The sequence below is a fragment of the Pelophylax lessonae genome, assembly GCF_965119305.1.
Source record: "Pelophylax lessonae genome assembly, chromosome: 4".
NCBI lineage: Eukaryota > Metazoa > Chordata > Amphibia > Anura > Ranidae > Pelophylax > Pelophylax lessonae.
In genome coordinates, this window is record NC_138771.1 from 656,234,024 (window position 1) to 656,246,853 (window position 12,830).

Below are 12,830 nucleotides of genomic sequence, written 5' to 3' on the forward strand. Positions count from 1 at the left end.
AAAAAAACGCCCAGGTGTGTTGTTGCAGGCATTTTTTGGGGTTTTTGGAAGCAGGCAAAACATCTTAACTTGTGTATACGGGTATATATACACACATACTTATATGTATATATACACCTAGACATATATAGGTGTGATAGTAGCAGAAATATATGCTTGCGCTAATGAAATCATTTACATTAATATGGCTCTGCTCCTATAACACCTATATATGTCTAAGTGTAAAATACATATAAGTATGTGTTTATATATACCATTATATACACAAGTTCAGATGTTTTGCCTGCCTCCAAAAACCCCCAAAAAATGCCTGCAACAACACACCTGGGCGTTTATTTTTTTGACGCTAGCGTTTTTTGGGCATTTTTTGGGGTTCTTTGGAGGCAGGCAAAACATCTGAACTTGTGTATAGTGGTATATACACACACATCCTTATATGTATTTTACAGACATATATAGGTGTGATAGGAGCGTAACCATATTGGTGTTAATTATTTCATTAGCGCAAGTAGTGTTTTCTGCTCCTTTCACACCTATATATGTGCAGGTGTATATATACATACATGGGTGTGTATATATACCCCCTATAAACATGTTCAGATGTCATGCCTGACTCCAAACATGTGTTCAAAAAATCCCTATAGACGCCTGCAGCCAAAAAAAGATGACGGGTGAGAAGTCATATTCCTGCAGCGAAAGTGACTTCAGAGAAACAATCTTTTCTCTATAGCGGTCACCCTGACATGGAAGGGTTTGGTCACCCTGCCATAGCAGTCAGTGTCAGTTCACCCTCCACTATATTACGGTCACCCTGGCACTTAACACTTTCCCTACAGAAACTAATTTTTTGCATCTAACTAAAGTGTAAAGGAGCACTCTAACTACACTAGATATCCCTTTCCTCACACTAATAAATGCTAAATGTCACTTTTGAAGCCAATTTAACTGCTTCCATTCTCTTCCATGTTCCTGTATTACAATGCTAGAAATTTGCCGGGGCTATCTTATATACTGGGGGGCGTATTCACTAATGATTGGTCTAGGGACCCCCTAGTCACTCCAATCACATTCCTAGCACTCTCCTGCCCCCTCAATTGGCTTTTACTAATGGTTCTGGTCCAATCACGGACTTTTAAAGCCCATTTCCTGTCCCATTGCATTTTGGTCGGTTCTGGGTGCCGAATTCCAAACTTTTTGGGCAAAAAGTTCTAAATTCGGCCGAACCTCGAACAGCCAATGTTCGGGTCGAACCGATGGTCGACCCGAACCGTTCAATCATCCCTACCCTCCAGTGCTGCTGGGGAGTTTGGGGGTGGAGGAACTTGACTGGCATTCACAAAGTCCTGACCTCAACCCGATAGAACACCTTTGGGATGAATTGGAATGAAGGCCTTCTCTCCAATATCAGTGACTGACCTCACAAATGCATTTCTAGAAGAATGGTCAAACATTCCCATAGACACACTCCTAAACCTTGTGGACAGCCTTCCCAGAAGATTTGAAGCTGTTATAGATGCTAAAGGTGGTCCAACCAGTGCTGTATTTCAGCCTAGGCCGACAAGGCCCAGGCCTATGGTGGCACTTTGCAGGGGGGCGTCAAAAAAGTCCCCCTCCACCTTAGACTTTATTGGCCACTAGTTGCTAGAGCTGCCTCTCTCTCTCTCTCACCTACCCTCTCTCTCTCTTTCTCTCACCCCCCCCCCGTCTCTCTCTCTCAGCCACCCTCTTTATATCTCTCTCTCTCTCATCCCCCCTCTCTCATCCCCCTCTCTCTCACCCCCTCTCGCTCTCTCTCTCTCTCACCCCCCTCTCTCCCCCCTCTCTCTCTCTCTCATCCCCCCCCTCTCTCATCCCCCTCCCTCTCTCACCCCCCTCTCTCTCACTCATCCCCCTTTCGCTCTCTAACCCCCCCTCTCTCTCTCTCTCTTCCCCCCTCTCTCTCTCTCATCCCCCCTCTCTCTCTCCCTCCCTCACCCACCCCCCTCTCTCTCTCTCCCACCCCCTCTCATTAAATCTCAGGGGTTCATGCTGGGACTTGTAGTCCTTCAATTTTGGAGGGAGTCACATCCATTAAAAAGGAAGGAGTGGGGCACATTTACATAGGAGGGGGAGGGGGGGGACGCCCAATTTTAGTCTTGCCTAGGGCAGCACAAAACTAAAATACACCACTGGGTCCAACTCAATATTGAACCCTACGGAATAAGACTGGGATGCCATTAAAGTTCATGTGCGTGTAAAGGCAGGCGTCCCAATACTTTTGACAATATAGTGTACATCAAGTTTGAAAAAAATGTTGTAACTTTATGTAAAGTTTGAAATAAATTTGGTAATACGTGTTAAAGTGAAGTCATCACCCAGACAACAACCCCCGATTCTGCCCCAGTGACAGCTCTCTAATTTATATCCTGAAAGTTTTCCTTCAATACCCATTTGAGCGGCTCTCACCGAAGCACGCGGTGATGATGACGGCGATGGCGATTTTCTGCCATGTCGGGAGGTCACAGAGCTTGGAGATCCTTGGAGCGGGTTTCTTCGTGGCTTCAGGAGCGTCCTCCATCTGCAGCTCGGCCTCATCATCCTCCACAGACCGGTAGATGGAAAACGAGTTCTGTGACGGCATCTGCAGGACAAGAGCAAAACGGTGAGGTGCGTCACAGCGCAGAAATGCGCAAACCTACGCCAGCAATGAAGATGGAAACAGAAGTGGCTACCAGGGCTTCAGGGGCTACCTATAACATCAGGGACTCCCATACCCCACTGTCCTTTACAATAAAGGGTGACAATATTTTGCAATTGCGTCACAGCTCCGCCTCCTGACACACGGATGGACTGTGCATTGTCTAAGCACCTCCTACATTTTCTTCAAGGTCTCCAACGTCATCCCGGCAGGCAAAAGCGACTGCAGATCTGAATTTCCTCTCCTGCTCTTCTCTGACCTTTTGATGCCAATGCAACCACTTCCACCTATTCTTTAAACTTTACGCAGCACTCAGGCCCCATTCACACGCGTTTTAGAGATTGAAGCTGGAAGCTCCGAAACGCTGGAGGAGAAAAAAAATCAATTATTCTCTATGGGGACGGTTCACCTCTCCACACCGAGTCACCTGAACCCAAATGCCCGAAGCTCAAAAAAGTTCCTGGAGCTTTTGTTGTAGTTCAAATCGGGCAGATTTGAGCGTTATGGTGCGTTTTTATTCCCATCAAAATAAATGGAAACGCATCATTCGCGGGTTTTTGTGCGCATCTTGTCGCGCATATTTTTGCAAATTTTCTGCTCAAATGAAAAAATGTAAAAAATAAAATAGTAATAATATATGAATAAATAAATGTAAAATAAATACAGAAAAAACAAACATCATCATAAAAAATAAATAAATACATGGATAAAATGTAATCATACATAAATAATAATTAATCCTCTAACCTTACCAAATAATACGTTATAAATAATAATAATAACAATAATAAATAATAATAAATTAATATATATATATATATATATATATATATATATATATAATGTATTATTACTATTATTATTAATAAATAATTTATATTATTTTTTATGTTAGGGTGATAACCTTTATTGATGTATTATTATTCATTAATTCATATATTATTACTATATTATATATATATATATATATATATATATATATATATATAATTTATTTATATATAGACAAATCATTATATATATATATATATATATATGTATATATATATATATATATATATATATATATATATATATATATACATACCTTCTAGATTGTAAGCTCTAACGAGCAGGGCCCTCTGATTCCTCCTGTATTGAATTGTACTGTAACTGTATTGTCTTCCCCACACTGTAAAGCGCTGCGCAAACTGTTGGCGCTATATAATTCCTGTATAATAATAATGTATATATATATATATATATATATATATATATATATATATAATTATATATATATATATATATATATATATATATAGTATTAATTATACTATATCATTAATATTATTAAAAGAATTATCATACATAACACCGAACCCCAAAAAATAAATAAATTACTATTACTATAATAATAATAATTATTATTATTTATTTATTTTGTGTTGGAGTTCCAGTGTTTTTTTTTTTTTTTTTTTTTCTTGGGTTACGGTGTTTAGCTATTTATTATTAATATTTTATTTGATTTTTTTTCAAGAGTTAGAGGTTTAAGTTAGGGTTTAATTATTTATTTATTCATTATTACTTAGTACTTATTTATTGAATGTATTAATTAATAATCATTTATGATTATTTTAATTTATTTGTGTATGTTTTTTTTTACATGTATTTATTTATTTGTTATTAGTAGTAGTAGTAGTGGTAGTAGTAGTAGTATTATTAACACCATAACAAAAAAATAATAATAATAAATAATATATAACCCCTGAATCCTTACCCTAACCCCAACTCCTAATTCTAACCCTATATATAACCCCTAATCCTAACCCCAACTCCTAATCCTAACCTAACCTTAACTCTGAGTCCCCGAGTCCCCGTTCACACTAAGGCGACCTGTGAGGCGACCTGGTCGCCTCACAGGTCGCCGTAGGTCGCCTTCCATAGGGAAGCTGCGGACCCGTTCTAATAGGAGCGACACAAGTCGCTCCGACTTAGAAAAAGGGTCCGGAGCTTCTTTGGGGCGACCAGTAGGCGACCACCATAGACTTCAATGTTATGAAGTCCGTGCCGGCCGCTCCGAGGTCGCGGCGCGCTGCTCGCACCGCGACCTCGGAGGTCGCCCCGGGAAGTAGCGTCGCTCGTATGTGAACGGGGCCTTACCCCTTACCCTAACGAAAAAAATAAATAAATGAATAATAATAATAAACAGAAATAAAAGCTAATGGAAAAGCTACAAAAAGCTGAAATGCCTAGCAACAAATGATGCAACAGATGAGAGTTTTCTCTATTGGCTAATATAAAAAAGGCAAAGCTCAAAAACGCTGTATATAAAAGCGCAAGTTGGGCATAAAAACACGCCAAACAGAGGATCTCCTCTGTTACAGACAGTGACAGATCACAGGATTCAGCATAGCTGAACCTGCGATCTGTGTTTGTGTCACACAACCCCCTCCCCCCACACACGTCAGTAAGCATGAGGCACACATTTAACCCCTTGATCACCAATAAAGTTAACCCCTTCCCTGCCAGTGTCATTATTACAGTAACAGTGCATATTTATAGCACTGATTACTGCAGTAATGTCACTGGTCCCCCCAAAAGTGTCAAAAATGTCAGTTAGGGGTCCAATCTGTCCGCCGCAATGTCGCAGTCCCACAAAAAAAATCGCAGATCGCCTTCCAATTGGAAAAAATCGCAGATCGCCGCCATTACTAGTAGAAAAAAATAAACAATAAAAATGACAAATCTTCCCCGTAGTTAGTAAACACAATAACTTTTGCGCAAACCAATCAAAATACGCTTATTGTGATTTTTTTACCAAACATAGGTAGCAGAAAACAAATTGGCCTAAAATGTTAAAAAATTTTGATTTATAAAAATTTTTTTGGGGGGAATGTTATATAACAGAATGTGAAAAATATTGTTTTTTTTCACAATTGTCGCTTTTTTGTTCAAAAATTAAAAATCGCACAGGTGATCAAATACCACCAAAAGAAAGCTCTATTTATGGGGAAAAAAAACGACATAAATTTAATTTGGGTACAGCGCCGCACAATCGCACAATTGTCCGTTAAAGTAACGCAGTGCCAAATCGCAAAATATGCCCTGGTCAGGAATGGGGTAAAATCTTCCGGTCTTAAAGCGGTTAAAAATACGCTCATTGAGAATTTTTTTGTCAAAGACATGTAGCTAAATACATTTTGGCCTAAATATATGACAACAATTGAATATATTGGATATTTTTTAACTGTCAAAGTAGAAAATGTCAACTTTTTCGCTAAATTTTTGCTCTTTTTTTATTAATATCGCAAAAAATAAAAAGCGCAGAGGTGGTCAAATACCACCAAAAGAAAGCTCTGTTTGTGGGAAAAAAAGGACGTTTGGGTACTGCATTGCATGACCGCGCAATTGTCAGTTAAAGTCGCGCAGTGCCAAGTTGCAAAAAGCAGGAAAATCCTCCGGTCCCAAAGTGATTAAATAGCTTTTTCATAATTTAAAAAAAAAAAAAGAATCTTTTTTTTTTCTTTTCATACTGTCACCAGAGTAGTACAGTGTCACCATGGTGACACTGTACTTCTCTGGGAAGGTGATCAGGATTTTTTTTTTTTTTTTTTTTTACGCAGTGATTGCTTACTACAGGGATGATCACTATGTAAGCAATCATTTTTACTTTGTGAATGTCATCCATTCATGTGCCATTGTGTACTATTGTGATAGCTGTGAATTGCCCTGTACCATGTGATCACTGTGACCAATCACCGAGATCACAATAGTACACAATGGCTATGAATGACAAGCCATTGTTTTATTTTACAAGTGACATATGATTGCTGTGATTGGTCACAGCAATCACCAATGGCGTACATAGAGGCCCCACACAAATATCGGTGTTCCGCTGTGTTCCGGAAACAGCAGGTCACAGATCTTGCCAATGCTTGGCTCCCTAAGGCACACATAAGAGAGGATGACATATGAACTCAGACCAGGAAAACAGAGCACCCGCCCAACACTATTATTAGATCAGGCCAAGCTGGAAGTGGTTAAAGTGTGCTTAAATTGCACTTACATCAGGTTCCCCCTTAAAATTCCCCTTTTACTTTAGGGTACCCATCAGAGTGTCCCTTTACATTAGAATCCACACCAGAGACCCCTTTGTATCAGGGTCCTCATCAGAATCCATCTTTACATCAGGGTCCTCTTCAGAGTCCCCACTTACTTTGGGGTCCTCATCATCCTCTTACATCAGAAGTGGAGACCATAAGCAGAAGAGGATCATACCCCCCAACAAAGATGCAAACCCCCAGATATGATATTGAGAGGAAAACAAAAATCATAACCCCCCCAGCATACATGTAAACTCCCAGATATGATATTGGATGACTACAAGGATCATACCACCAACATAGATAGGAATCCCCAGATATGATATTGGGTGAATATAAGGATCATATCCCCAACATAAATGGGAACCCCCAGATATGATTTTGGGTGAATACAAGGATCATAGCCCCAACATACTGTAGATGGGAACTCCCAGATATAATATTGGGTGAAATACGAGGATCACACCCCCAACATAGAGGGAAACCCCCAGATATAATATTGGGTGGAATACAGGGATCATACCCCCCAATATAGATGGGAAGCCCCAGATTGTATTTTTGGTGGATAAAAGTATCATACCCCCAACATAGATGGAAACCCCCAGATATAATATTGGGTGGAATACAAGGATCATACCCCCCAACATAGATGGAAACCCCATATAGAATATTGGGTGAAATACAGAGATCATACCCCCAACATAGATGGGAACCCCCAGATATGATATTGGGTGGAGTACAAGGATCACATCCTGCAATATAGGGGGAACCCCCAGATATGATAGTGGCTGGAATACAGGGATCATACCCCCAACATAATGTTATTTGGAATATGAGGATCATACCCCAAAATAGATGGGTACCCCCAAATATGATATTAGGTGGAATACAAGGATCATAGCCCCAACATAGAATGGAACTTCCAGTTATAATATTGGGTGGAATACGAGGATAATACCCCAAATTAGATGGGAACTCCCAGATACGATTTTGGGTGGCATACAAGGATCACACCCCCCACATAGATGGAAACCCTCAGATATAATATTGGGTGGAATACAGGGATCATACCCCCCCCCCCCAACATAGATGGGAACCCCCAGATAGTATTTGGGTGGATAAAAGGATCATACCCCCAACAGAAATGGAAACCCCCAGATATAATATTGGGTGGAATACATGGATCATACCCCCCAATATAGATGGAAAGCCCCAGATTGTATTTCAGGTGGATAAAAGTATCATACCCCCAACATAGATGGAAACCCCCAGATATAATATTGGGTGGAATACAAGGATCATACGCCCCAACGTAAATGGAAACCCCCAGATATATTATTGGGTGGAATACAAGTATCACACTTGTATGGATTTTCTGGGGGACATCACGCATTTTAATTTGTGTGAGGTACCTCCTTACAATCCATACCAGACTCAAAAGGTCTGGTATGTATTTTGGGGGAACTCTTTAATTTTTCTTCATTCTTGTTGCAGGATGTGCTAAAACAAAAGTGACAAAGAAAACAAAATGACAGGCAAAAAAAACCTAATTGCTGGCTTCTTTATACAATTTTAAAAAATGCATACAGACTCCTCCAAAGACCCCCATAATACATAACAGACCCTTAAGGTACTGCTTTGTATTTTGCGGGACCTTTGGTGTTTTTTTGCCATTTATTTCCTTTTTAAAAAAAAATAAATCTTGCAGGGAGACGTTATTCGCCAGCAATTTGAAACTCTTTTTTTCCTTTGTAAGTATGTCTGGAAAAAAAAAAATCCCTGCCCCCAGCCGAATGGAATTAAAAAAAAAGTTGCATTGGTATATGTTCCCCAGGCAGCAAACACCCCTCATGCTATTTTTGATACTTTTGCCTATTAGCCCAGAAAATGGTCATTTTTAATTTGACACATTCAGTTCCCATTGATTTCAATGGGGTATGGGTTTTGGCATCCAATCATCTTTGGACTTCACCGAACACCACTCAAACCAAACCCAGGGCAGTTCGGCTCATCAGAAATAGCAGCCACAGATCACTCTGGCGGCGTTCTCTTTTTTGTTTTTTTTTAGTCAGTTACTATGTTGCTGCTATAGCTGCAAACAGTGTCTTTTTCGGATTATATATAGTTAGTTACAATGTTGCTGCTATAGCTGCATATGATGTTTGTCTATGGAAATGCTGATCTCTCTGGTGGCTTTCTCTAGTTATTTGTAGCTAGTTACAATGTTTCTGCTATAGCTGCATACAATGTTTGTCTTTACAGCTTCAGATCTCTCTGGTGTCCTTTTCTGATTATTTGTAGCTGGTTACAATCTTGCTGATATAGCTGCATGGAATGTTTGTCTACACAGCTTCCGATCTCCCTAGTGGCTTTCTCTGGTTATTTGTAGTTAGTTACAATTTTGCTGATATAGCTGCATACAATGTGTGTCTATACAGCTTCAGATATCTCTGCTGGCTTTCTGTGGGAATGTGTAGTTAGTTACAATCTTGCTGCTATAGCTGCATACAATGTGTGTCTATACAGCGTCAGATATCGCTGCTGGTTTTCTGTGGGGATGTGTCTCTAGTTACAATGTTGCTGCTATAGCTGCATACAATGTGTGTCTATACAGCTTCAGATATCTCTGCTGGTTTTCTGTGGGGATGTGTCTCTAGTTACAATGTTGCTGCTATAGCTGCATACAATGTGTGTCTATACAGCTTCAGATATCTCTGCTGGTTTTCTGTGGGGATGTGTAGTTAGTTACAATGTTGCTGCTATAGCTGCATACAATGTGTGTCTATACAGCGTCAGATATCGCTGCTGGTTTTCTGTGGGGATGTGTAGTTAGTTACAATGTTGCTGCTATAGCTGCATACAATGTGTGTCTATACAGCGTCAGATATCGCTGCTGGTTTTCTGTGGGGATGTGTCTCTAGTTACAATGGTTCTGCTATAGCTGCATACAATGTGTGTCTATACAGCTTCAGATATCTCTGCTGGTTTTCTGTGGGGATGTGTCTCTAGTTACAATGTTGCTGCTATAGCTGCATACAATGTGTGTCTATACAGCTTCAGATATCTCTGCTGGTTTTCTGTGGGGATGTGTAGTTAGTTACAATGTTGCTGCTATAGCTGCATACAATGTGTTTCTATACAGCTTCAGATATCTCTGCTGGTTTTCTGTGGTGATGTGTCTCTAGTTACGATGTTGCTGCTTCTTTCTTTCCATCAGTGCCGCCTGTCAGTGCCCATCAGTGCCACCTGTCAGTGCAAATCAGTGCCGCCCGTCAGTGCCACCTATCAGTGCCCTCTCAGTGCCCATCAGTGCCCATCAGTGCCGCCTATCAGTGCCCATCAGTGCCACCTCTCAGTGCCCATCAGTGCCCATCAGTGCCACCTATCAGTGCCCATCAGTGCCACCTCTCAGTGCCCATCAGTGCCGCCTATCAGTGCCCATCAGTGTGACATATTAGTACCTCCTCATCAGTGCCACCTCATCAGTACCCATAAGTGCCACCTCATCAGTGCCCATAAATGCCACCTTATCAGTGCCTATCAGTGCAGCCTATCAGTGCACATCAGTAAAGGAGAAAAATTACTTATTTTTAAAATTTACTCACAGAAAATAAGAAAACTGTTTTTTTTTTCAAAATTTTCCGTCTTTTTTTTTTTTTTTTTTGTAAGAAATAAAAAAACTCAGAGGTGATTAAATACCACCAAAAGAAAGCTCAATTTGTGTAAAATAAAATGATAAAAATTGCATATGGGTAAAGTGTAGCATGACAGCGCAATTGTCATTCAAAGTGTGACAGTGCTGAAAGCTGAAAATTGGCCTGGGCAGGAAGGGGGTGAAAATGCCCTGCAGGCAAGTGGTTAATAAACTTGAATGAAAGGGATTGAAAGACCTTCCCTAGAATAGTTTCTTGATTTTTCGTTTCTTTTTTCTTTTTTTTTTAGTAACCGTCCGTACCATAACATCCTTATTTTCCTGAACATCAGATGGGGAATTAGTGAATTTTGGAGGCATGCATTCCACATTCTCAATCGCTACATTTTTTACAACCATTATCAGTGCTGGGACAAGGTCATCTAGAGCCCAGGGTGAACATGCCAAACTGCCCAGGGAGAACATGCCAAACTGCCCAGGAAGAACATGCCAAACTGCCCAGGGAAATCATGCCAAACTGCCCAGGGAGAACATGCCAAACTGCCCAGGGTGAACATGCCAAACTGCCCAGGAAGAACATGCCAAACTGCCCAGGAAGAACATGCCAAACTGCCCAGGGAAATCATGCCAAACTGCCCAGGGAGAACATGCCAAACTGCCCAGGGTGAACATGCCAAAATGCCCAGGGAGAACATGCCAAAATGCCCAGGGAGAACATGCCAAAATGCCCAGGGAGAACATGCCAAACTGCCCAGGGAAAACATGCTAAACTGCCCAAGGAAGAACATGCCAAACTGCCCAGGGAAAACATGCTAAACTGCCCAAGGAAGAACATGCCAAACTGTCCAGGGAGAACATGCCAAACTGCCCAGGAAGAACATGCCAAACTGCCCAGGGAGAACATGCCAAACTGCACAGGGAAAACATGCTAAACTGCCCAAGGAAGAACATGCCAAACTGCCCAGGGAGAACATGCCAAACTGCCCAGGGAGAACATGTCAAACTGCCCAGGGAGAACATGCCAAACTGCCCAGGGAGAACATGCCAAACTGCCCAGGGAGAACATGTCAAACTGCCCAGGGAGAACATGCCAAACTGCCCAGGGAGAACATGCCAAAATGCCCAGGGAGAACATGCCAAAATGCCCAGGGAGAACATGCCAAACTGCCCAGGGAAAACATGCTAAACTGCCCAGGGAAAACATGCTAAACTGCCCAAGGAAGAACATGCCAAACTGCCCAGGGAAAACATGCTAAACTGCCCAAGGAAGAACATGCCAAACTGTCCAGGGAGAACATGCCAAACTGCCCAGGAAGAACATGCCAAACTGCCCAGGGAGAACATGCCAAACTGCCCAGGGAGAACATGCCAAACTGCCCAGGGAGAACATGCCAAACTGCCCAGGGAAAACATGCTAAACTGCCCAAGGAAGAACATGCCAAACTGCCCAGGGAAAACATGCTAAACTGCCCAAGGAAGAACATGCCAAACCGCCCAGGGAGAACATGCCAAACTGCCCAGGGAGAACATGCCAAACTGCCCAGGGAGAACATGCCCCCCCCCAAGATGAATGTGTCAGCAAGGAACCCCCCTCAAAAAAAAAAAACTGAGCACTAATTTGCATTCTCAAGCATAAATCCCCCCTCATCCCAGTAAAAATCTTTGCCCCCCCATCCCCTCAAATCTCCCCAGCACAAATGACTCCCCCCCCAAAAAAAATAAAATCACCCCCTCCTAGCACAAATCCTCTACCCCTAAAATTTCTCCTCCGAGTACACATCTACTCCTCCCCCCATCCCTCCTCCCAACACAAATCCCCCTAAATTACCACACTTACCCCCCAGATTCCCCTCCCTAGAACAATACTTACCCCCTACTGCCCCCCAGATTCCACTTTCAACACAAATTCCCTCCCCCCCAATTTCCTTGCAGAACCCCCCCCCCCCTCATGTTATACCACAGTGCCCAGGGCAACTGTCCCTCCTGGTCACCCCTTGCCTCAGCCCTGACCAATAAGCATTAAGCAAAAACGGAGCACTAATTTGCATTCTTACCCCCTAAGCATACATTCCCCCTCCTCCCAGTACAAATAACCCCTCCCAGCTCAAATCCTCTACCCCTAAAATTTCTGCTCTGGGTACACATTTACCCCCCCCCCCCTTTACCTCCTCCCAACACAAATCCCCCTAAATTACCACACTTACCCACCAGATTCCCCTTCCTAGAACAATGCTTACCCTCTGCTGCCCCCCCCCCAATTCTACTTTCAACACAAATTCCCCCCCCCCCTCCCCAATTTCCTAGCAGCACCCCCCTCCCTCATGTTATACCATAGTGCCCAGGTCAGATGTCCCTCCTGCCCACCCCTTGTCCCGGCCCTGACCATTAAGCATCGAGCTGCACTGTTTGATGTCACAGG

At 42.0% G+C, this 12,830-nt stretch overlaps 1 protein-coding gene across 1 annotated transcript in view; it reads right to left on the minus strand.

The window, feature by feature from the left end:
- Positions 1–12,830, minus strand: part of LOC309552276 (transferrin receptor protein 2-like) — a 104,659-nt gene that overhangs the window by 61,797 nt on the left and 30,032 nt on the right. The window contains exon 3 of the mRNA XM_082253171.1: positions 2,446–2,620. Within this exon, the coding sequence (XP_082109297.1) occupies positions 2,446–2,620 (175 nt within the window). The remainder of the gene's footprint in view (positions 1–2,445; positions 2,621–12,830) is intronic.